At 35.2% G+C, this 27496-nt stretch overlaps 1 protein-coding gene across 11 annotated transcripts in view; it reads left to right on the forward strand.

Annotated features, from left to right (window-relative positions):
• Positions 1 to 27496, forward strand: part of RGS7 (regulator of G protein signaling 7) — a 433144-nt gene that overhangs the window by 322645 nt on the left and 83003 nt on the right. For 7 of the 11 annotated variants that reach the window (XM_081039368.1, XM_081039369.1, XM_081039363.1 and 4 more), the window contains 2 exons: positions 18388 to 18494; positions 23003 to 23054. In XM_081039368.1, coding sequence (XP_080895494.1) covers positions 18388 to 18494; positions 23003 to 23054 — 159 coding nt within the window. Of the gene's footprint in view, positions 1 to 6255; positions 6289 to 18387; positions 18495 to 23002; positions 23055 to 27496 lie in introns of all 11 variants that reach the window. The other 4 variants (XM_081039359.1, XM_081039362.1, XM_081039365.1 and 1 more) reach the window with 1 other exon arrangement.

Consider the following 27496-nt stretch of genomic DNA (forward strand, 5'->3'; position numbering starts at 1 on the left):
GAGCGGCCATTTATTTGCCTGTTTTGCCTATTAAGTAGACCATGCACTCCGGAGGACAGGGCTGGTGCCTTGTTTAGTACTTTTTCCCAATGTTCTGAATAAGTAAATGAAGAGTTATACATTTGGTAACCAAAGCTTTGACATTATATAACCTTGTCAAAGAAGAAAGAATATAGAAAGAGTAAAGGAAAACAGGAGTCAGCAAAGATTGCAAAGAATTCAAGAGACTTCCTCACAGTAGAGATTGGGAGGAGAAAGGCAGAGAAGAAGAGTTTGGGAGCCAGACAGAATGACAGCAAAGTAGATAAAGTGATGGAAGTCAAAAGAAGGTTCCAGGAGGAGAGATTCATCAGTAGCCTGTTAAGGAGAGAAACCGGAAGGTGTCAGAGGAAGCTGTGGGACTTTTGTATGAAGAAGCCATTGATGACCCTTTCGTGAGAGTGTATTCAGTAGAGTTTTCAGTGCAGGAGACAGAGTGCAGGGAGCTAAGGAAAGAGTTGTAAGTAGGAAGTGGGGGACACAAGTGAGTAATACTGTTTCATGAAGATTGACCTTAAATGGAAGGGGAATAAATTATAATAGAGTAGTACTTGGGAAAGTAACAAAACAATGTTTTGGCACCTCAATAGTTTGAACAGTTTTAATTTGAAGTACATGAAAATACACATTAGCATAATAATAGTAAATTTCTGAAGACCCTGCTTAAAGATAAAGTGAACTCTGAATTTATAATAGATTGTTTTTATTATAATGCAGTTATAAAATAATGATTTTATTTATCAATAGAGTATATACACCTGGCACCCATGTGTTGATATTACTATTTTACTATCTCAAAGAAAGAAGGAGGTGGCAGAGGAGATTCAAAAGGGAAGCAAAATATTTCGGTGAAACTTTCATTTCTCTGATACAATGTTTTCCTACCATTGCATAATTGTTAACGGAAAGAAACAGTGTTTTTAAAAATTCTTTGATAAGCAGTATTTTTCTATCAACTCTGCTCTCTTTATGTTCAAATTGACTACACTTACATGCACTATTTTATTACTACAGCCATTTTAATCAATAAAAACTAAGTGATTCAAATAATTAATTGTCTTATTAATTATTTGAATAAAAAATTTATGGAGCCAGCCATTTGTTAGTCATAGCTTTTGTCTTTTTTTATCCCAATTTCAAAGTTTCTCTTAACACTCAAATTCAAATTCTGAACATGCTCAAGTATTAATATAATTAAAATGGATTCTACCATCCCACATATCTTTATTCATGACTGCACTTCATATACCACTTCAGTCAGATAGTTTTGCAATTAAACTGAAGTTCATTAATAATATTTTTTCATGTGAAGGAAAGATATTTACATTTTTTCAGCATAGTTAGGTCTCAAGCTCTGTTGCTTTTATAAATAAAGTCTTCTCATTCAGAGTTCGATTTATTTAGTTTCTTCTAAAACTACTGGGAAAGTTTCAGTTTAGGTTTTAGCATGACTCCCTAAAGGCAAAATTAAAGGATTATGCTTAGGTTCATTTCTATCAGCTATGGAAGGATGGATTAGGTCTCATGAGTCTCATCTCAAATACTATTAGTCCGCTGAGATTTTCACTTAATTTTTTAAAGTTGGATTTCTGGAAGAAAAAGAAATTGATGTCTTAACCATTTTGCATTCCAAATGTATCTAAGCATGTACTTGAATTTTAAAATATGGACTGGCAGGTTGAAATAAGTTTTGTGCTAATCCTAGGTGTTCATTAAAAAGAGAGGATGACAGTTGATGTTTCTTATCCTCTATTGTTTTAGACGTTTAATAAATCTTCAAGGCTCTCTTATGGTAAACAGTGTGATTTTTGATGCAAAATAACAAATTTGAAATCTTTACATACAAATTACATACTTTCCTCTTATTTATTCTTGGAGCTACAATTGGATGTGTGGCTTAAATCAAGATATTGACTCTTTTAATTCAGTCTGTCAAAAGTAGAAAAAATTCAAGCTTTAATCATCTCTAGTAGCAAAGCAAAGTGGGCCTTTTTATAAGCATCGAAGAAACACTCAAACATAAATATTTTCTTGTTTAAAGTTAAAGTCACTTTCCCTGACTTTATTTTTAATACAAATGATATATTCCACAACTACCAGGGGCAACGTGCATGACCAGGGAAATAAAAAGGGCTTAAGCAGGGTTTCTGTCATTCAGGATACATATGAAATGATTGGAGAGACTAATACCAGAACACAGTTAGTTACAGTTAAAGATGTCAGGCCTTGGGGGCTCCTTGGAAACAGAGCTGGTTCCTGTGGGAATCAAGAAGGATTCATGGGGGTGGGGGGGAATGTATTTGAGTGTTCCCAGGGGATTGCCTAGACTTTCGTCTATCTGGTGAAGAAAAGCAAAAAGGAGGCTTTTCTGGAAATTGATGCTAAAACAAAACAAATGAAAAAAACAAACAGGAGAGTACCTGTGTGCTCTAGATCACTAAGTGATCCAGGTTGACGAGAAGAATGAACGAGGAAATGGGATGTAAAGGGTGTGGGCTGGATGAGTTCCGAGGTACAACTTTGCAGAAGAGAAATGAAAGTTGTCCTGGAGGACACCATTAAGGAGTGAGTTGGGTGATGGGGAGAAGGTGGAACCTTTGATCGATTTAACTTGGAAAGTAACAAGACCTACATTTGTTTGTTTCTACTATGTTCCAGATATTGTGTCATATACTTCAGCTGCCTTATCTTTAATCCTTACAACAAGCACAAGGTTAGACTTTGTTCTTTAAAAGATCAAAGGACAACATTGTGGAGAATAGATTAGAAGGCAGCCAGGCTGGAAGGCCTTTGGGGAGGTGACCAAAGCATATTTTATCTCTCCTTTTCTATTGACTTTATTCTGTGTGCTTGAAAGCAATTTCAACTTCCCATGTTACTGAATAACATTCACATTGATTGCTGTCTTCACTTTCTCTCTCTCCCAGTTTCTTTTGTTATTAATATTTTGCATTCGTGTGATATGTTTGTCACAACTAATGAACTAATATTGATACATTAATTACTGAAGTCCTGCTTTATTCAGATTTTCTTTCTTTTTATTTAATGTCCTTTTTCTGTGCCAGAGTCCCATTCATGATACCACATTACATTTAGTTGTCACATCTCTGTAACTTGCTCTAGACTGTGAGCGTTTCCTTGTTTTGGTGACTTTGACAGTTTTGAGATGTAGTGGTAAGATATTTTGTCAACTATCCCTGAATTGGGATTTGTTTGATGTGTTTTCTCATGATGAAACAGGGGTTATGAGATTTTGGGAGAAAGATTACAAACCTAAAATGTCATTTTCATCACATCAGGCAACCATTGATCTGTTTACCATCTCTATTGTTTTGTCTTTCCTAGAATATCATGTGAATGGAGCAATACAGTCTATAGACTTTGTAGACTTGCTTCTTTAAGTTAGCAATATGTATTTAATGGTATACAGTATATACTTATCACTGATAATGGATGAAGGGATCTTTCCCCTTCTTTTGCATACTGTGCTCTTTGGAAAAAAGTTATTAAACATAGACCGAATTGAAAGAGTAGGAAGGTATGCTCTACCTCACTCAAAGGTGAAGTATGTACATAAACTACTTAGAATTTATTGGCAGGGGAGATCTGTCTATTCTCTCCATTTATTTCATCATTAATTTATATCAGCATGAACCTACAAATACTTTTTTATATCTTTGGATATACTCGTAGTCTAATACTACTTAATTTATTTTATTGAAAAAATTGTTCCATCTTTGACAATTGGGAACTCTTTCAGTTGATTCCTTTGTCCCTTTGGCATACTCTGACTGTGGGAGTTTTGGTTAGTTTGGCTGGTGGGGTCTTTCTGTTTGTTTGTTTTCCTTTTTAGTTTTGGTTTTGTTGTTAGCCCTTTTTTCCCTTTTGGATAGGTACTCTAGGCTCATCTTCTATATTTCCTGCCCCAGTCCTAGTGTCAGCCATTTCTCCAAGGAGCTTTAGTGCCTTTGACTGGAGAATAGTACTGGAAACCAAGATCTAGGTGTGCTCGTTGTTACTGAGTGTAGTTTTGTTTTTTGTCTATTTTCTAGGTCCTCTCCATTGACAAAGTAAGAAAATACATGTGTGTACTAACCCATGTATTTATAAATTTTTTTACATGTAGCGTCTGTACCTACCATCGAAGCAAAGGTAGTAAATATTGATGTTTCCAACTCTAATCCATTATCCATTTTTGGTAGATTGTGTCTTTCAAGTAATTGATTGATTTTACCTAAGTTGTCAAATTTGTGGGTATAGTTTTATTTATAGTGTTCCTTTATTATTTTTTAATGTCTATGACTCAGTGATGATGACCTCTCTCTTATTTCTAATATTGGTGATTTTGTCTTCTTTCATTTTTTGTTTCATGGCTAGAAGTTTATCAATCTTTTTCAATAACAGATTTTGGGTTTGTTGATCTTTTTCTCTATTGTTTTCCTGTTTTCAATTTCATTGATTTCTGTTTCAATTTTATTATTTTCTCTGATTGTTTTAGGTTTAAATTGCTCTTTTTCCTCTAGTATCCCTTGATGCTAACATGTAATCTTAAATTATTGCTTATATTAGTATTTCTCTTTTTTATGCATTTAGTGTTATAAAGCAGTGTCTTTCTTACAGCTCATATATTTTGATAAATTATATTCACATATTCATTTCATTAAAATATTTCTCTTCACACTTTTTATTTGACCTATGGGTTACTAAGAAATGTGTTGCATACTTTCAAGATAGTTAGATACTTTTCAGCTATCTTTTATTGATTTCTAGTTTAATTCCATTGTAACCTGAGAATATACTTTGTATGATTTCTATACTTTTAAATTTCTTATGTTGCATTTGTAGCCCACAACGTGGTCAATCTTGGTGAATATTCCATGTGTGCTATAAAATAATGTGTATTTTACTGTCATTGAATAGAATATTATATAAATGTGAATTAGATCAAGTGACTGATTGTGTTCTTTAAGTCACCTGTATTCTTACTGATTTTCTACCTGTTTGATCTGTCAATTACTGAAAGAGTGGTATTGAAGTTTCCAACTATAATAATAGATTTCTGTATTTCTTCTTTCAGTTCCATCAGTTTTTTCCTTACATATTTTGACACTGCTGTTGAGTGCATACACATTTGGGATTATTATGTCTTCTTGGAGAATTGACCTCTTTTTGATTGCACAATGCCTTCCATTGTCCCTGATAGTATTGCTTTTTATAAAGTTTACCTTGGCTGAAATTAACAAAGCTAATATATATATTAGTAACTATATCAAAAATTTTTGATTAGTGGGAACATGTTATTTGTTCTTTTTCCTACTTTTAAAGACATATTTGAGTCTTTATATTTAAGATGGGTTTCTTATAGACAATGTATGTATAGTTGGATCTTGTGTTTTTTGTTTGTTTTTGTTTTTTTGTTTTTTATGCTCTCTGACAATCTTTATCTAACTGGTATATTTAAACCATTATATTGAAAGTGATTATTTACAAATATTCATTACTATATACCATATTCATATCTGTTTTGTATCAATTGCATCTGTTCTGTGTTTCTTTTTTTTCTACTCTTCTGTCTTCTCTGTTTTTAAATGAGCATTTTATATGATTCAATTTTATATTCTCTCTTAGCATATCCATTATATTTATTTTTAGATTCTATTTTAGTGGTTAAGCTAGACTTTACAATGTATACTTTAACCAATCTAATTCCACTTTAAAATAATGCTATACAGATTCACATGTCATGAAGCTACCTTATAACTGTGTTCTGAATTCTTCTCTCCCCTCCTTTATTAACATAGTAGCTTCATTCATTTCACTTGTTCCTATGGTATAATCACGTAATGCATTGTTACTGTAATTAATTTGAACAGTTATTTCAGACAAATTAAATTACAAATAAGAAAAATAAAAGATTTTATTTCACTTTCTTTTATTCATTGTCTGATGCTCTTCCTTTTATCTATATCCAAGTTAAGACATATATTATTTTCTTCTCTCTGAAGAACTTTTATAAATATTTCTAGCAGTGAGTTCCACTGGCAATGTTTTCCCTCAGTGTTTGTTTTTCTGAGAAAATGTGCATTTCTCCTTTACTTTTAAATGAATTTTACTGGATGCCGAATTCTAAATTGGTAGAGTGTTTTTTTTTTTTCTTTCAATGCTTTAAATATTTCCCTCCATTCTCTTTTTGCCTACTTGGTTTCTGATGAGAAGCCCACTGTAATCCATATCCTTGTTTCTCAATAGGTAAGTGGGAATTTTTGTTTTTGTTTTCTGGCTTCTTGTAAGATATTTTCTTTTTCTTTGGTCTTCTGCAATTAGAGTATGTATGCATAGGTTTAGAGTTTGGGGCATTTGTCCTTTTTAGTATTCTCTGAGCTTCTTGGATTTGGGGTTCATGTCTGTCATTAAGTTTGGAAAGTTTTTGGCCATTATTATTTCAATATTTCTTCTCCTATACTCTTTCTTCTCCTCTTAGTATTCCAGTTATACAGAGGCCAAACCTTTTGATAGTGTCCCACAGTTTTGGATGCTCTGCTCTGTTCATGGTTTGGGGTTTGTTTGTTTGCTTGCTTGCTTGTTTTTTCTCTTTGAATTTCAGTTTGAAAGGTTTCTATTGATGTGTCTTCAAGCTTACTGATTCTTTCCTCAGCCTTTCACAGTTTACTGATGAGTCCATTAAGGCATTCTTCATTTCTGTTACGTTTTGATTTCCAACATTTCCTTTTGATTCTTTCTTAGGTTCTCTCTGCTTACATTACCCATATATTCTTGCATGTTTTCCACTTTTTACATTAGAGCCCTTAACATAATAATCATAATTATTTTAAATTCAATATCAATGTCTGATATTTCCAACTTCTGTGTCACACCTGAGTTTGGTTCTGATGAATGTTTTGTCTCTTCACATTGTTTTTTCTTGCCATTTTGCATGCCTTGCAATTTTTTAAATGAAAGCTGCACATCTCACATCAGGTAATAGGTACTAAGGCCTTCAGTATACTGATTTATGATAATCTGGCAAGTAGTTGGGCTGTGTTAATCTAGCAAGTAGCTATCATTGATACAGGCTTTAAATTCCTCTAGTGCTTTTGGTTTTGTCCCTATTCTTCACTTTGGGCTTTTTTGACTACTTCACTTCAGAGTGTCTGTGTTTTACATTTCTTTAGAGTGCCTGGAGGCTTGGAAGTGGTGGTAAGGTATTGGGCAGTAGGAGAATTCTATAATTTTTCAACTACATCTCAAAGTGTTAGGAGGTCTGTCTCTTGGAGTTGTGACCTTCACTAATGTTCTCCAGTGGTATTCAATATGTTCCCGTTTCCCTTGGTTAGGTGATGTAGGAAGTTTAGAGGGGGCTAGAGTGGGAGGAATGCCCTTTACTTAGTAAGGATAAGTATTTTCCCCTGGAGTATAGGCCTGTGCTATGGATAAGACCCTGGCCATATATTACAACGATTACATTCCCTCCTCCTTCCAGAGCCAGGAGGGATCTTTCTTGGGCCTTCACCATGGGAATATGGTGGGATTCCTAGAAGCATAGCTGTGAATGTTTGAGGCCCCACAATAATGAAAAGCCACTGGTGTTCCTTACTCTCATGCTAGTCCACACTTAACCTCAAGCTCTTTGTCGAAACTGCTACTCTAGTATTCCTATCAGTTTATGTATCCAACAGCTCTGCTCTAAGTATATCTTGGCTGTATCTCTGAATGAGCCTGACTCTGCAGCATTTGGGATGGAAGTTTGTCCTACAACTTCAGTTTTCTGATTAGTTCAGGAAAAGTAGTTGATTTTCAAATTATTCACTTTTCCCTTATTGTAAGGATGAGAATGACAACTTTTAGTCTCTTTACATGTCTCAGTTGAAAGTAGAAGTCATTGTTAGTTCTTTTTAAGCATGGCATTTTCTACTGCATTGTCTCTTGAGGATAGAGGTAGAGAGAATGTCATATTCACTTTTGTATCCATGGGATGTAGTTAAGTATCTGAAACCAATCAGACACTGAGTCTATTAAATGGATGGATGAATGACGATATGAAAACTCATAGAATAAATTGCTGAAGTCTGGAATGAATCAATAATTGAGCAAAGCACTTAGGGGAAATAAGAAGGGATTATAGTTGTGTTAATTATTCTGTAAGATAAGCCTAGAAAAGAAATTGAGAATGAAGGATCAGAAGAATTGAAAGGTAGAGCATTGTTTAGGAGAGCTGGAGAGAAATTGAAGGACTTCAGTCTTCACCACCTTCATCCTAATATCCTTCAATATCTATTCTAACCCACCTTTTCTTAAAGCCTTCACATCCAACTCTGGATGTCCTTTTTCTTTTTTTTTTCTTTTTTTCACTCATGCTATGTATAAAATGACGAGTGGTTTTAGCTCAAATTCAATGTAATGTAGCACAATTAAAATTCAAGCAAGATGCCATTTTTTTCCAGCAAATGAAGAATAAGGAAATAAATAATAATACTAATGGTTAACTAACAGGTTTAAAGAGATGCCAGCGCATTTATAAATTAATTTTGTAATATATAGCAACACTTTAAAAATATATGTGACTTTTGACTCCATTGCTTTATTTCTAAGAATTGTTCTACAAAATAATGTAAGATTTATATGTTCATGTTTGCTAATGTAGTTTTATTTACTTGTAATATTCTAGAAAGTTAAGGCACTGATAAAAAAGCAGATCAAAAATAAATAAACAAACAACAGAGCTTCATTGGAGAAGATAATAATAAATAACAAATAGGTAAATATGTAATATGGTAAAGGGTCGTGAGTGGTATGAAGAGAATCAAAGCAAAGTGAAGGGGGTATAGAGTATGAATTCTATTTTATACTCTGTAGTCAAGTGTGGTATCTCTGATGTGTTGACTCTGACTAGAGTTCAAGTAAAGGAAGAAAGTGGGATGTTCAGCCCCCTGTCGAAAGAGCACGGAGCATTCCAGGCAGAGAGAACAGCAAGTGCAAAGCCTCAAGCTATACACATGCTTAGTATGAGAAACCTCAAGGGGGGCTGTGTGCCAGAGCAGGATATGTGAAGCGGAGGGTAATAAGGGAGAAAGGCAGGGAAGCAACTGGTGGCCAGATCATGTACGGCCTTATAGGCCAAAGTGAGGAATTTGAACTCTATTCTAAGACATATGAAAAATTACTGGAGGATGTTAGTGAGAGTGACATGATCTGATTTACATTTTAAAATAACCACTGTGGCAAAGAGCAAGGTATGAATAGAAACAAATTTGAATGGAGTTCAAGTGATTTAGCCAAGAGATGATAAAACTTTCGACTGAGATGGTGGTGGAAGAAGTGGATGTTAAGTAGGCAGATTCTAGATTCGTAAAATAGAATCATCAGAATGTGCTCCTGGACTGGATATGGTAAATGGGAGAAAGATAGACATCAAAGACAACCCAAGTTTTTTGGCCTGAGAAGCTGAATGATAATCATTGATGTTAACTGAAATGGGAAAGACTGTGAGAAGAATGGGTTTGAGATAAAAGTCAAGGACTCAGTTTTGACAAGACAAATTTGAGATGCTTATTTGATATTTGAGTGGAAGTGTCACATAGATTGTTCCAAATACTGTGTAGGAATTCAGGGAAGAAGTTAATCTCTAGCTACGTGTAATGACTGTGTTATAAGAATGTTAATTAAATAGGTGTTTACGATAGTGAAAATTATGAAAATTTAAATATCCAAAACTGGAGGATTGCTAATATGCAGAAGGGCCAGGCAGTCTGGTTCAAAGTCTGTGCTTATAATTACTTCCCCATAAACTGTTGTGCTTCCTCTAATGGGGTAAGTGTGGACGTGTTGTCCCCAAAGATTACGAACCCATTAATGGACAAGTCATTTTTTTTTTATCATTCATATCCTGTACAGCATAAGATCTTGATATCCTATACCGAATTTCTTGACTTGAATTCTGGCAATAGAACTGTCTACTCTACAAACTTTATTAGAAGAATCTTACAAAACCATATATTTTTAGAGGCTAATTGATATTAATCCCTTAAAAATATCTGGTGTTTCAATTCTGGCTTATTGCACAAAAATAGAGAAAACTTTTTGGAGGAGTGTAAATCTATTTATGAGTTCATCTGTATTTCGCTATGGTTTCTGAACCTCCCTTATTGTTACTGTTATACAGTATTCACAATTTTGAGTGCGGTATTTAAAATTAATATCAAACTTTTGATGGAAGGTTGCAGTGATTTTAAAATAGCAAAAAGAAAACTTATTTTAATATGTTTAATTTAATACCTTTACCCCGCGAGTGTCCAGACTTTTTTCCTTGCAAGAGATCATTTTTATTGATTAGATCCATGGCATGTATTGTCTATTAGAAACAAATATTTCTAGAAGTCGCTGTTTTCCCGGTTAGCTGGTTTCCAACACACGCATATAGACACAGGCAAGAATAGAAAACAAGTACATGTACTTACGCAAACTGGGATTTTAAAAAAAGGACACCATGCTGTAAAGATTGTTGAAACAGTTGCAGACATCGCTCTTGATGTCCCACATTCCTCCCTCAGTTGAAGAATTGATTTCTACAAAATACAGGTAAAAGGAAATTACATTTGGCTTTGTTTAGAAGTTTCATAAAAACTGTGACTGCTTTTGTGATCAAGATTATGGCTTTAAAATTACTCTTATACTTCACCACAGTTTAAATATCATTAAGGAAAAGTGATTCTGAAAAGAGGTACCATTAGCAGTTATTTTCGTAAGACTGTGTTGCTTATTCTTTAGGAGTGACATTTGATTTTCAAACCTAATGCATTCATGGTATGTTATTGGCTATTCCCATATCATCTGTGCATTTTTTCAACTAGCTTTTGAAAATGGAACACACATATTAATCCAGTTCCTATTTATTTGAAATAAGTATTACATTTACTCTGAGCACACAAAACTCTTTGCCATGGCAACCCTAGATCACCATGAAGATTGAGTTTCAGGCCACTGAAATTCAAGCTAACTATTGTATTTCATATTATACTTTTTGTTGTTGTTGTTGGAATATTGGGGCATGAACATGGCAAGAGCATCTGAGGCAGAAACAAAAATCAATTTCCCTTTCACACGAAGAAACAAAACAAGGATTATAGGATCTATGTCACAACTTCCAGCTTGAGTGTTGGTTGTGCACCATGCCATAGAATCAGAGTGGGGAAGGCTTTGGTGCATTTACAGATACTGGCGGCCCTAAGGTCCAGAGAAACGAGATGACTCGCTCAAGATGTGCAGCTGCAGAACTAAACTAGGATTAGACTTCAAATCCCATGACGTGCAGTTGAATATGTTATTCCATGACGCACGCAGGTCCTTGTTCAGTAGCATATGCTGTCTCTGATTTCAAACAACATGTGCTAGGGAAACCCCTATCCATTAAAGTTAACTCAGTGCCCTACCTTCCTTCCAACTCATTGAGCGAGACTAAGTGGTGGGAATTTTGCTGCGCTGAATTTTAGAGGGAGTGCTGCTTTCTACTATAATTTATTGTTGCCTTAGCTCTTGGGATTGTTGTAGCTTCCTTACACTGTTCTCAGATGAACCCAATGCTATTTTTCTCCCATACGAATACTATTCTATGCATTTATCTCACATATAAATCTTGCTAAAGTACGGCTCATTTTGTGCAATGACGGAACTGCCAGTTATACAGATGGACGTGCAGACGGAAAGGAACCTCCCGATATCATATAGTTATATAACATAGATTTGAAACCAGCTCTCCACATCCATATTGCATAGGCCTCTCCTTTTTTAACTTCTGCAGTATTCTTCATATTTTAAAAACTACTTAACGTGTCATACTTGCTGGTATTAGGCAACTAGACTGTTCTATCCTGTGTGTGTTATAAAGGCCATTGATTTATAATCATGTTACTCTCAGTGCCAAGTTTTTAATTGGTTTATTTTATTTTAGTCCTGGGCAAGTATTATGCTTCCCTAAGAATTCATCTCCATTCTGACTCCTGTCACTGTGCTTTTGCTGTCACTGTTATTTCTCAGCATTGTCATGCTCAGTGTCACCTTGCATCAGTCCCCACCCTTCTCCTGAACCGGGAGGGTTCTCACTGACCTCTGGCATTTTCATGTTTTAGCTTATAAACCCAGTGAGCAGAATATATTGGCTTTGGGAATCTTTTCCTATGACGGGGATAGCAAATCGTTGGGGTTTGGGCAGTGTTCTTTGCCACCCAGGGGGAAATGTAGGTGTGTTCCTGAGCAGAGTCATCATCTGCACGCAGAAGACTCCAGTTTGACTATCTGGACGACCTTAAATAGTGTTGAACTGGAAGTGTTTTCCCTGACCTGGAAGCTGAGATTAGCTCCAGCTACTAGTTTCCCCATTGCCTTATGTGCTTGACTAAGTGCCACTGAATGTGATCTTTCACGAGCATTCGCTCTCTGATGATAACTCACGTTTTTTGGAGCATTTTTGCGTGGCAGGCCTTATTTTACGGGCACTGCACATGTTATCTCAAATGATCCTCACAACAGACCTTTGACATGAGTATCTTATCATCCTCGTTTTACAGAGGAGGACACAGGCCCAGGGAATATACGTCGTCTGTCCAGGTCACACGGCTAGCAAATGAGGGGGTCGGGATTTGAACTCCGGCAACAGGCTGACACAGCCTGGCTGCTTCCCCCCTGTACTCTGCTCCTTCATTTGGCAATATCACTTATTTGTATTAATTGCTTGGTTCATTCCTCAAAGTTGGTTTAAATGATGCTTCTGTTTTTAGTTCTTCTTAATAAAATATATTTTACCTTATCTATATCACTTTATTATTCACCTGCAAATCCGAATTTGTGATTGCTATAATAAAAATCAACAGTAGTTGATTTTTCTCTGTGGAAATCAGGTTGAAAATAAAAAGAGGAACACCCAAATATTTCTTTCTTTCACTAACTCCTGCTATTGCGAAAAAGAGCCTTACCTCAGAGATTCCTAAATATAATAATAGTTCACTTTTATTTGGCCTTGTTGGAGAATAAAGTGTTCTGCATTTTATGTGATTTTTCCACATGACTTACCTTTCCAAGTGCCAATTCTAAAAAAAAAAGTATGGTATTTTTAAGTATTTCTAAAATGAGCCCTTCCCTGTCTTCTTAAACAGAAAATAACAAGTTCAACAAAAATCTTTCCTTTATGACTCAGAATCATCATGATGAATGCCTATTTTAGTATTTAGTAACTTACCTCTGTCTACTTTTTAGCTTTTCTCTTTTCTTAGTAACTTATCATCAGCTGTCATTTTCTCTTTTTTTCTGTTTTGAGTGGATTTAGTTCTAAAATACTTCTCCCCATACACTAATCATATTTACTACATCTAGTATGCTTTGTGCTGATAATGCAACAATCACATTTGTTAATACATACACATAAAAGTAAATAATTCATGACAGGAATAAAAAATAGAGGATTTAGTGAGTATTTTATTACTATTTTCTTGACTCATAGGCATTTTCCCATCACTTCAAAATTATGGCCTGTATTTGGGAGGGACTGAAGTTGCCAGGAGTGGGACCTCTGGACAAGGAAAATATTACTGAGTTTTGAAAATATGTTGTAAATGTAGAAATAACTGAATACACAAGCCTCCTTGTGTATAACATGCTTTTAATCCTATTAACTTTCTGAAGTAGTTGTGACCCAAAGGCAAATTATGTGGTGTAGAATTACTTTTGCTTTTAAGGGAATTTGATAATTCCATTGCTTCAGGGGTGAAGCCAAGTGATGAATGCATCAGGTTTAACAAAACTGCACGAGACTGGTCACATAGTAACAGTTGTTTGGAAACGGGTTTTTATTTCTCAGTTTATTCATGATTTAAATATCCAAATGAAAAATAAACTGACATCTTAGGGTAGGCTTGTTGTTGAAGTTTATTTAGCTGTGTGGGTGATGCGAATAACACATGTACAAGATTAATTAGAGATTATTTTACCGAGAAGCATAGTGTTGCGGGGCCATCTGGTGTGCCATTATTGGGAAGGCGATCTTGATGGATTACTCATTAAACTTTCAACACTTTGTTCCAAGACTGTCAGTGGTCCTCTGGATTCTTATTAGATGAAAACGGTGCTGAGATTCAGGAGCAGCAGGAACATGAGGAAGTGTAGCTTCATGTTTATCACAGACAATAATTCGACCTTGAGAACATGACCTCAAGCCCACGCTGAGAACATGACCTCAAGCCCACGCTAAGAACCTTTAGTGACAATTATGCCATTTACGCGTAGATCACTATTGTCTTTCTCATGATAAGATACCTACAACAGTTCCATCCCAAAAGCTTATGAAGTGTTCTGAAAAGATGATGAACATTCACATAATCTTGGAAAAGATGTACAAGCTCCTCATCATCACAACATAAAATACCTAGTTGAACATTTTTCATTCAGAACTATCTTTTTCATATTCTTTCTGTGTCATTGGATCATAAATGTATGTATTCACTCATTCCGCATATATTGATTCACTAGCTACTTTTGCTGTTGCTATTCTAAACTTACAGTCCTAAATGAAGCAGAAAATTTACCCCAACTCCCTATTTCTTTATCTGAGCATTTCTTCTGTCCTGGTGCCATGTTCTCTGGAGGCCTTGTGATGGAGCAAATTATGTTGTGTAGAATTCCAGAGCATGTAACTTCTATAATCTCAATGTCTCTAGGTTACTATTTGACCAGTGACCTTAAAATCATTTTATAAGCTTTGCTAGAAGTTGAGTCCTCTTAATATTAAGTTATTGAACACATAATGGGATTTATAGATGATATAATACAGAATTGTACACATGAAATCTATGTAATTTTACTAACAAATGTCAACCTAATAAATTAAAAAAAAATTAAGTTAAATGGTTTCATTTGATCTCTACATTCGAAATGTGTGTGACCCATATAGAAACTGAATTTTGATCTTATCGATACCCCCACAAATATACACCTACTGAATCAAGGCATTTTAAAAATTTGTCAAAACCAGTTATTCCTATTAATAAAATAATGGAGCATGACTATATCTTGGAAGGGTAGTAAAATGAGGATTTATATGATCAAATCAAACAAAAATAGAGTATTTTCTATTCAAATTTTAAAAAGGTAGAAGTTACTAAGGGACTCACTCTATTATTCTAATCAGCAAACATTTATGCAGATGTAATTATGGTAGTGCTACATGAAGAAAACCTGCAGAATGCACCTAGTCCTCTAGAAAGGTATGATCTATCACAGAGTTAGTATCTAAATGCATGAAGGTAAGAACATGCTTATGTTCATTTGCTTCTGATTTTCTTGTCTGCAGTTTACCTATATTTACTTTCACTACATTTTTCTAATCCTCATCAACACGTTAGCACTCAACATTTTTGTTATTGTCTTTTTGTTTTATTTTGGTCATACTCTTTACTATGCTTAGAGTTCAGAAACTCTTTACTATTTATCTCTGGGCAACACAGTTTTCTTGTCTTCTATCTATACTCTGCAAACTTCCTCATGTGCCATAACTCAATTTCTCTTTCTAGAAAATAGTGATGATAATATTTTCTTAGGCCTCAGATTTCTGGGAATAAAGTGAATAAAGATGGCTGTGATAGGATACTAGGTGGGCCACCTAATTTTGAAATCCTAAAATGGATATAGTACATTGCTCTGCCAAGTGCTACCTGACCAGAGCTCTGAACAAGACCAAGGCTGTAAGCACCCACTCACTACTGTGGGCCAGGAATCCTCAGAGATCCTCTAGCCATTTTAATTTTATATATAATCCACAAAAAAGGAGGTGCAAATGGCTGATGCTACTTAGGACTGTCGGCTTCCTTCACTCAACCTAATCAAAGGCAAAATAATGAAAATGGATTTCTTGAAAGTACTTTGGAGACAAGTAAAAATCATTCAGTATGTAAATAATGAAGCACAATAACTATCATTTACTGAGTATCTACTATGCACAAGGTACCATCCAACTTCTTCATGTATATTCTTGTTTGATTCTTATACTACTATGCTAGGGGGAATTTGTTCACCTTTATGAATAGATGGGAGAGGTACAGAGAATTTAAGTAACAAAAGCTAGTGGGTATTTCCAAAGTATTTTGTCTTTCTACAACATCACACTAGCTCCTGAATTTTAATAAGAATCTCAGAATATGTGAGTATATAGTTTTAGGCAGCGCAGGCTTTGAGAAGGCTTTGAGTTTTAATTAAAAGTGTATGTAAAATGATGAAAATTGTATACATATATAATATTTTTTCATTTAAAAAAACCTCTTTTGTAGAAAAAGATCATTCTGTGCAGGGACAGACTTGAAAGACTTGAATTGTATGATTACAGGGCAAGGGATAGAGGGGTAGCTTTTTTCCAGACAGAAGTGCTAGAAGACACCATTGTTCCGTTGTTGAGCCCTCCCTCCACACAGCCTGCAGGCACAGATGGATGCCAAATATGAGCCTCCATCAACATGGCTAACACTTTTCATCCTACCCTGGTGATTCCCTGAGACCCTGCCCAATCCAACTTGCAGGACCACCTAAGCTGCTTCCAGGGGCTTTTCCATGCAATTGCCCTGTGTTGACCTATGCTATGGATGTTTCTAAAAATCTCTCAAAGGTTCACAAAACCCAAACAAGAAGCATCTGGCCTCGGTGTGTCCTGTATCTCTTGCTAAGTGGCCCTAAGCATGGCACTAGTGGCAGCAAGATTTGTTTTGCAGCTTAGTCTCTGGCAGGAGCTTCCAAGCCCTGAACAAGTGGCAACTATCTGCATATGGTTGTATCTCATACACCCATCTCATACTTTGTATCACTTTGTATCTCATAGTAGGTGGTCCCAGGCAGGGCATAGGCAGTGACATTATGTATGTTATGGGGCCCAGTGGCATAGTCTCCTTGGTCACATTAGCTGGGTGCTCTAGGGTAACCCTTGTGTGGGTTGTGTGTGCCCTCCTGTTGTGGTTGAGCCTTGATTGCTATTGGCACGTCAGTGGGATGGATTAAACCTCTGGCTGATTGACTGTGAGGACTAGGCATGATTACAATAGAGGAGCTGTGTGCATGGCTGACCTCATGAACCAGGATTCACTTTAGCGAGGCTATTATGCTTGTCGAGTCTGCCCTTTGGGTATGTCATTTGTAGAGGTGTTTAGATTGTACTCTGGCAGTGGCTCTTCTTAGTCTGCACCAGAGCTCCTCTCAAGAGGTCCTAAAACTAACACACCTAGTGGCATCTTAGTGACTCAGGGCTGGCTAGATTGTCGCAGCTCCCCATCGTTGATGGCTGGAGTTATAGATAGATCCACATAGTCCTGCAACTGCTGTGAGAATCCTAGGGTTAAAGAACCATTTGAGCTACTTGTATAAGAAACTGAAATAAATTATAAGTAAGTTGTGTATAAAGATACACAAACATAGATACATCCAACATTTTGGATTTACTATATTCATATATGCTTATATTAGACTAAAAAATGTTTTGGATAGTTTTATATTTTCTAGACTTCAAGTTAACAAACTTACGTTGTCCCTGCACAAATGCAGTGATAACTCTATTAATCAAAAATTTTAATCCTTTTGTTGGAAGAAATTGTTGGCTGCTATAGATGGAGTATGACTATTACAGTATTATGTCCCAACTATTTCCCATCCTTTTGGGTAAATATAATGTTTTCATTGTCCAATAAAACTCTTCTTAGTCCATATCTTGAATACTGTATATAGAATAGTAAAAGCTAGAGTGGTTAGAATGATCACAGGACTGTAGGCTTACTCAGTGGAGTATAAATGGTTCTAGATGCCTTAACATTCCCTGTTAGAATCACATAATAATGGTTCATGTCACTAGAAAAATCGCGATAGTATTTGAAATTTGTCACACAGGCCGGGGACAGTGAAAGTGGCAACACATTTAAAAGTTTAAAGTGCTATATAAATGCCAAATAGAATTTTTTGTGAATATGTGGATGAACATGAAGACAGCAAAATATGTTCCATCTATAAAATGAAGGAGTCAGATTCTATGATTTCAGAATAGAATTTGAGGTTCAATATTCCATAAATTTATGTTTTCGTGGACTGGACATCACAGGGTGAAGTTAATCACTGCACAGTCATTACCAGAAACCAGAGCCATCTCAGTACCATGTTAAAACAGATGAATAAAGAAGAAAAACTACAAAACAGGTTTTTCAGGATGTCGAGAATTTGGATGACAGAATGTGTTCAAAAGAATGTGCTCAAAAGAATTTGGATGAATGTACATAGGCCTACACTCCTGTAAATTAATAATTTAAAAAGTTTTCTTTGTTTGTTTTCATTAAACAGTGGAGGCACTCCATTTGGGAACATTAATGGCTGCTCATGGCTACTTCTTTCCAATCTCAGATCATGTCCTCACACTCAAGGATGATGGCACCTTTTACCGGTTTCAAGTAAGTTTAATGAAAATATTATTTAACAGTAAACTAGAAGACTGTATTTTGTTTGTTAATTGTTGGTATAGAAAATTTGAGAATTATGACTTATTTGACTTAGGTTAGTTAGAATCTAATGGTTAAATTTAAGACATAAAAACAATAAGACGGAGTGTGCTCAGTAAGATGATTTATGAAAGATAGATTGTGTCATGATTTATTTTTTATATAAAAGGTTTAAGAGAAATTCAGGAAGTTTCTCACTGGAATTCATGAAGATAGGAGAGTAGATCACATTAAGCTACTAGGAAGGAAGTTGAGAACTGTAACTAAATTTATTATACTCTGGACCCTACCTGTGATCCAGAATCATCTTTAGTCCAAGTAAACTCTTAAAGAATGCTTGAAGCTCCAGGATATAATTTGGCTAATTATACAAGCCCTCTGCCAGCTGGTATCTGAGGACCTCGTACAAGTCTCTGAGGACTGATATACATGATGCTTTACATGTGTATACTCATCTGAGACAGGATACCACAGTTAACTTGCAAACCAACAAGAGTCAGTCTAGGTCATTTTCAGATAAGACAGTATTATTCTGTCAGGAAAGGATTGTGGACTCTTATTTCAGTCATTGAGCATGCAGTTGACACTTGAGTTCACAGTGTTTTATTTCAAGAGTATTCTACATTTCATTCGATAGATTGTGATTCATTAATAACTGGCTAGTAGATTCTAGCCTATAAACATAGGGCACATAAAATGCCAGAGCTCAAACGCTAGCTTAATTCTTATCGGTAGTTTTAGAGGATTCTCTCCATTGTCCACCTATCAAATATTGGAGAATTCTTCTCAGTTGTTCTGAATATTATTAGATGGTCTGTATCTAAATCAATGATTGATCAGGGAGTTGGGTGCCTAAGAACTGCTTGGGGAAATTGAGAACAAAGAGGGGATATGTTTTTAAAAAGTGTTCTCAAATATTATTGTCCCCTTTAGAACACTCTTAGTGTTGCTTCCTTTTGACTTGTATCCAAGGCAAATAATCATAGGACTTTCTGAACTGGATAGCTAGGGGGTAAAAGTCTCCTAAAATTGTGATACTGACTTAAGTATTCAAGGAATTTAAAGTACTTAAATTAATTAGTTTTAAAAGGCTTTAAAAGAGTAGAACATTATACAAATAAAGTTCAAGTAATGGTAACTTAAAACAGCTTATTCAGTTAGAGTAACTAGGGTTCCTAAGGTTAACATTTTAATAAATAAAATTATTCATGATTAGCAACAAATTATTTAAGTATTACTAGTACTGTTTGATTTTTAAAGGAGTTAATATTCTATTGCAGGATTACATTTTCCATATATTTTATTTTCTCATAAAATTTTCATATAGAGACTATAAGTAAATTTTGTAAGCACAATTCTGAATGAAAGGGTTTTTTTATGTCTAAATATAAACTTTTATCCAGCTTGAACATTCTACAAGTAAAATTGTGCATGCGTAAAAGAATATATCTATAAGGGAGGCATTGAATAGTCTATCTCTTGAGAATTATATAATTCAAATTTTTTTTTTAAACTAGCTCAGACATGGCCAAAAGTTAGTGATGATGAATTAGCATAATTTGTGAACTTTAACTCTGTTCTTGTGATTCTCAGACTGAAATTAGTCGGCAGACAAGGTTTAAATGTCTTTGTCTTGCTCACGGGTCAAAAATGAGCAAAGCTGAGAATGGACAACCATTCATTCTGGAGAAAAGGAGAGACTTTTTAAAGGGCTTTAGAACAAAGTAAGCGAATGGGTTTAAATGAGAAATGAATTACATCACTACTAGATATCGACAGAAGGTCATCAAGTTCAATGTGCCTAGATGGATGATAGATAAATAATCTTTTAAATTACACTAATTAATGCTAAATAGTAAATAGTAACTATTTTAACAATCCATCCACATTTAAAATATGATCTAAATTATGACATTTTTGTAAGTCTGATAATCATAGAATCTTAAAACCAGAATTAAAAAAACACACAACAATCAAGAAAAATTGAATTCCTGCTGTAATATCTACCAAGTCATTAGTCAGTCTACATTTAAACAGTTCTAATAATAGAACACAAGTTATTGTTCAAGGTGTTTACTTCCATTTTTGTGTTGGATCCAAGAAGCAGAAAGTTCTTTATTACGTTGAACAGAAATTCAACTCTGTGGAAGGATTTTAAAAATCACTAATTAAAATGGAAAACTTGCAATATCTTGTTTACAATTTTTCCAGTGAATGATTGACATTTTAGCCATCATTAGGAATCTGAATAAGCTTCGGGGCATGAGTTTGAGACAAACAGAACTCTTAATTTAATTTCAGTGGCATGCAACAATATGTAAATTTGTCTCAATTTTTAGTACATTTTTAATCATGTGATTTTTGTATTAATGTAAACTCACAATTGTCTAATTACCCTCTCTTAGCTAATTGGAATTGAGATCTGACATGGTTTTCCAGGTCCCTGTCATGACTTTCACCATATTAATATATGTGCCAAAGATTATTGAGCAATGGTTGGACAGTTTGGGATCAGTTTTATCATAGCTAAAGAAGCCAACACTGAAAAGCAGAGAAACTCATACATTAAAATATCTTGAAGTCTATGTGAACTGTAAAAGTATATTTATTAATTCCAGCAAACTATAAGAGTTTGCTATTTGTTAAATTGCCTTTTACTATAAATCAAAATATTTTTCCTAGGAAAAATCTTGCAATATTAGTGAAGAATGTTGGTTTAATGACATTTCCATATATTACAGAATAAAATAGCGTCATTCTTTTATTTTTACATTCAGGAATTTCTCACTAAAGTAAATGATAAAAGAATAAAGAAAAATCACAAGAATGTAGAAAGAACATTTTTTTGTAGTTTGGAGGGGGAAAAAGTATATATCTGACCAATCTGACTAGAATTTTTAAATGTAAGATAAATAGATGTGCGTGTGTGTCTGTGTGTGCTTGCATGCATGTGTGTGCATACAGACACGCACATGGACACACACACACACACACACACACACACACACACTCACACACACAACTCCCCAAACAAACAAGCAACCAAAAGGGAATAATGAACTCTGTGAGAAGTATCTCAAAAACTAGCAGCCCACATGAAAGCAAGATTTTAATTGCTTTGTCTCCCAATGTTTTTTCTAGAATCCTCATCCAATTTTATTTCTAAGAAATCAAATCCTCAAAGATTCATCTCCCACAGGATCAAGTGGGATTCACATGAGAAAAAGCCTTGATATCCTCCTTGTCTACTGGTCCAACCCCTTATCCCCTAAATTTCTGTTGCCATTTTGTTCACAAGTGTACAGAACTAATGTCAGTAGCTTTCTTTATGGTGCTGCATCAAATGCTAAGAATGACTAGAGAGGAAATCAGAATTCCCTGGGAGCCTTGAACAACTTGGAAAGGCTGTCCTCGAAAGAACCACTTGTCCCCATTATCTTTTACCCTTTCTTGAGAATCCCATTTCTAAAAGGTAGAATCATCAAGCAGGAAATCAGACATTACCCCAGATATGCTCGTTACGTGTAGATTATTTATATAATTAACTAAAAAAATGTAATTAAGTCTACACGGCTGCTGTCTGCAGTGAGTGTTCACTGAGTCCTGGGGTCATTGTCATCCCAGAAAACAGGGTTTCATGGAGTAAACAGATGGCTATTGAGTGTCCTCACAGTCCAGAGCCAAGCACGTCCAGCTAACAGAGATAGAAAAGCCACCGTAGAAAATATAAAATATCAATGATCACAATAGAGTTTTCCTGATCAGACATTTTCTTCGCAGGTTCATCAGAATCAGATTCCTGTCTATTGTTAAACACATCAATCAGCTAAGACATAATTAGTTTAAAAAAATGACCTCTCGTTGTACAGTTTAAAAAATTTAGAGCAATAAGTGTCTTTATATAGAAATTGTTTTTGAAAATGAGGAGAAAAAGTTGTTTAAATCTGGTTGGCTAATGTGAAGAGTTGCATTATATAATTAATAGAGCAAGGCAAATAATTGCTGGACCTCAGGGAAAGATTTTGATGGTTGAGCTTTTGGTTCTGTCAAAGGTGATGCTGAAATACACTAATCATAGAAAACAATTTGTTATATTTAAACATGTTTTATCCTGAGTGTTCCTGAATATAATACTTTCAGTCTTTGTGTATTCAAGCTTTTTGTTTTAATAGTGCAATCAGACCTTTTAGGTGTATGTCAGTTGGCATAAAACTGCAGCAAACGTAGGACATTTGAAATACCCACTGGTGCTGCACAGATCGGGAGGGTGAACGATTGCACAGCCAATGTGTGTACAAGAAAAACTTTGCTGTGCCTCTCTGAGTATGTTTTCTGTCTTACAAACATATCTTTAATGAACTATTCTAGATAATTGCTAAATATAAGCATAGCTCATAAACCCAAAACTCTTTTAATGGTTTATGTGTCTAACCTGGGTTCTACTTTTTTTTGTTCCACAGACACCCTATTTTTGGCCATCAAATTGTTGGGAGCCAGAAAACACAGACTATGGTCAGTGCAAAATCTCATTTCAATTTTGGTAGTCAGTATGTATATGGGCTTGCATTTTATTGTTTTGTCATTGAGAAAAAAAGCTACAATTCTCAATATGGGATTAATATCTCTAACATTGAATTTATGAATGGCCTTTTTTTTTGGAAAGTCACCAAACCTGGTGGCAACTTTTTCCATAGTCCACTGAGACTATTAAAGAATCAGTTTTCTTCTAAATAGGTTAAAGAGCCATAAACACGCTTTTAAAAAGGTTGTTATTATTTTTCCATAGCACATTGGTGCTCTAGAAAGAGTAACAAAAAAGCTCACAGAGCCAGAGTTCTACTTTACCTCTCCCACCAGCTATGTGAATTGGGGTAAGTCCATTGACTTTCTGAGGCTTAATTTTTCTCTTATTATATCAGGCATCCTATGATTCTATAAGGGGAAGTTTGTGTTAAATATGGAGAGGTCAATTACAAACAAAAGAAAAATTACAAAAGAAAATTTAATAGCAATGAATCAAGTTCAGTGAACTTAGAATGAACTTGATTCAACAATCGTGATTTCCATGAAGCTTTTCAAGGAAATAGGCTTTTAATAAGTATTCATCTTCTTACATCTTCCTGAAGTGACAAGTGTTCAAAGATAAGATTGCATGGCTTTTTAAATCTAATTTCTACAAATATTTATTGAGGATTATTTCCCTATGCCAGGTGCTATAATAGGTGCTGGGATACTGAAGGTAACTTTGACTTCATCTACATGGTTGGGCAGATTGCAGACTAAATGAGGAAAGAGAATTGTAGAGAAGGAGTTGCTGTGGAGTGCCAAGTAAATATAACAGTGGTGTGGGCAGAATTACATGGAAGTGTAAAAGAATGAGAGATTGACTTTAGTTGGGGGATTCCAGAGTAATTTCACAAAAGAACAGAGCATTTGAAGTTGTATTTTAAATGAGGATGGGAGATTTTTCAAGAGACAGGGCAGAGAAAGCATTTGAGGCAGAGGGCCAACGTATGTATGTAAAGGCAGTGAGAGGATTAGAGCAATCCAGCTTTCTTTGCTATTGCTCTGGGAGAGACATCTTTGTAAGAAAACTATAGGAAAATCCATGGAACACCAATGGAGTTTTTTTTTTTCCTCTGTGTCGTTTCAGAAACTTGAATTTGTAGTTCCTCTAAGAGCGGTCAGTGCCAGTCAAAGATTCAAACTAACATATCTCATGGAAAACAATTTAAAAATCAGAATACTGATAAATTAATAGAGAGAATAGATGATTTCTTTCCAGTAGTGGTAATAGTGATTTCTTCATTCAGAAACTTACATTCCTCAAAATTAAGGCTCTTGGAGAAAGAAGTTATTTAAAAACAAACAAACAAACAAACACTGCCTGTTTTATGGATCTGAGTTGGCAAACTTTCTGGAGCATTTTGTCCAACTTGCAATGATGCCTGGGGATTGTTTCACTAAAGGATATAAAATTCTAGTGGAGGGAACACTTGGACAGCTGAGAAGGAGCTTATGGAAAAGTCCCAGATGTTAGAGACAGACAGACCTGCCCTCAAATGCTGTCAAAACCACATACCAACTGTGTGACTTTAGGGAAAGCATGCAACATCTATGAGACTCAGTCTCATCTATGAGTTCACTTTTCAAGCAGAAATAATGTTGAATTTCTAAGGCTGTTGAAAGGCTCCGAATTAATATGCCTAAGAAAACTGGTATTGCTCCTCTCATACTCAATAAATCAAAGTCATTTTGGGCTCACCATCAACTGCCTCACAGATACTACACTACCTCTGTTACTCGTAGAAAAGCAAATTCTTATTCTCAGTATTTCCCTCTATCCATCTTTTGTGTTTTTCATAAATATGTTAGTGTTCACAATTACAGCTCATGTTTCCTCACAACAGATTTATGTTTCAATGCAGAGCCTGAGGAAATGGCATGGCCTCCACAGAGGGTCACTTACAGAACATCTCTCAAAGTGGGTCGTTCAGTTTTACATTACCTCTTACCAGTGTCCATTTCAGTGGGGGTCATCTTCTCAACTTTCTCCCCAAACCTAGAGTGCCTGCAATTTGTTAACTAACTATACACATAGTCTTTAACTATTATATTTTGTTTTCTCCTTGAAGAAACATATACCTGTTTGTGTCTAGCTTGCTTAGATTATATACAAGCGAAAAATAAAATAATTATTCAATAAGAGATTTTAGGGGGGAAAAAAGGAAGAAAATTGGCAATGATCTCAGACATTCTATTACTTCTGTAGACAGTGAACTTCATTTGTGATTTTTCTCTTCAGGTACAAATAAATCATAGCAATCTGAATTATCCAAACTTGAATTTCCTACCACCATTTGGTTAAGCACCCTGATATAAAAAGCACACCCCTGCTTATAAAGAAGATATTGATGGCATGATGTAGTTATGCATGAGGTTCAAAGCACAGTGATTACTAAGGCTATCTTTTCTAAGACAACTTTGGGGCAGACAGGAGTTTATTGCCTGGAGCAGGTTTAAAGAGTGATTTCTTTTACTCTATTAGCATCTTAACCTCTGTTTCCATTACCAGTTAGAACTTACTAGGTAGGTCCTACAGAAAATAAACTTTACAGCTCAGTTTATGTGGAGAAACACTTTTCTACGGTCTTATAGAAAAATAAGAATATGTTGATTACGTTCAAACTAAGACAAACCAGTATGGACTATATCTCTATGGACTTCATTCTTTGAAAATTAAATTGGGTAAAATTTTTCATATTTTTTCACCCAAATACAAAAAACGTTCCTCTGTCTCACTCAGCCACAATCTCCACTGGTTTTCACAGCCAGAAGTTATAAGGAGTTCTGGGCTGGGCAGCCGAGTGTGGGGCTGAGACCCCTTGCTCTTGGGTGGGGGAGGGGAAAGAAACTCTGCAGCTGAGATATCGCTCCCAATTTTTAAACACCACACGTGGGTGTAGTAGGACCAGTCCTTCAGCGTCCCTTCCTGCCAGTTTCGATTGGGCTTCTTTGGTATATCCCTTTTAATATACTCTTAAATTCAGTTTGCTGATACTTTGTTGAAGATTTTTGCATCTTTTGTCATCTAGGATATTGGCCTGTAATTTTCTTTACTTGTGGTATCTTTGTCTATTTTTTGGTATCAGGGTAAAGGTGACCTTGTAAAACGAGTGTGGAAGTATTTCTCCCTCTTTGATTTTTTTCGAAGAGTTGAGAAGGATGGTATTCATTCTTCTATCAATGTTTGGTAGAATTCACCGTTGAAGCCATCTGATGTGGGGCTTTTGTTTGTTGGGAGGTTTTTTTAAATTAGTAATCAGTCTTTCCAGATTTTCTATATCTCCATGATTCAGTCTTGGTAGGTCGTATGTTTCTAGGAGTTTACCCATTTCTTCCAGCTTTCCAAACTTTTTGGTATATAATTGTTCATAATACTCTGTTATGAAGGGACAGAGGTTAGAGCGAGCAGGACGACCAGTGCATCTCTAACAGATGTTTAGCTTCTTGCCCAGGATGAACCAGGAACAAGCAGAGAATTCCTGGCTCCGTGGGGAAGCCAGTGCTTCTCCGTCTACAGCATGCTGATTTTTAACAGGCAATACAGTTTGGAATGTTAGTCTCCCACCCATTCATGCTATAATTTAGGGGTGAATTTCAAGTATTCTTATTATGGCACATTAAGGTAGGGTAAAAGTCTCTATGGCTCCATTATCTTACCCTAAATAAGTTTTAAGTGGCAAAAAATAAAAATAAAGTGGCCCAATATAGACAAAATTGTGTAATAGAGGTGAGAATATATAAGGGAAACAGATATATCTTGTTCAGAAAAAGAAGTATGGCTAATTCCTGTGAACTGTAATGTATGCATGTTGTTTGCTTGAGAAATTATTGGAAGCTTATACTCTAGGAATGCCATTGATACATATATGCGTCATGAAATGCCATGAGATTTAACCAAGAAATTCATAAGAAACTAGGTTGATGATGATGTAAAATAAAAGGTAATTTTAATTTAAAGTTATGAACATCAGTCACTGAAAATCATGACCAACTCAGAACACTGAGGATACAGTAATAACAACATATCTGCCTGGAAAGTGAAAAAATATCCTCCTGGAAATCCCAATTATCTATGAATATGTGCATTCAAAACTTTGTGACATTGCCAAGTATTATATAATGTGGCATTAAGACTTGGTAGCAAATTCTGAATTAGAGGTCTCCATAATTTCTATTAACAGGAAAAACATTTGTTTCTTTGTAAGTTTTACTAAAGAAAAATGATGGTGGCAATGATAAAAACAACAACAACAAAATATGTTCTGACTCCCTTGGAAACCTTTTGAAGACTAAATAATGAAAGGGAAAATTAAACTGTAAAATAATGACCATTGGGGACATCATTTTTGGCATGCACTTTATGAACTAGCAATATTGTTTCATGAAGA

This window comes from Rhinolophus hipposideros (assembly GCF_964194185.1).
Source record: "Rhinolophus hipposideros genome assembly, chromosome: 26".
Taxonomy (NCBI): domain Eukaryota; kingdom Metazoa; phylum Chordata; class Mammalia; order Chiroptera; family Rhinolophidae; genus Rhinolophus; species Rhinolophus hipposideros.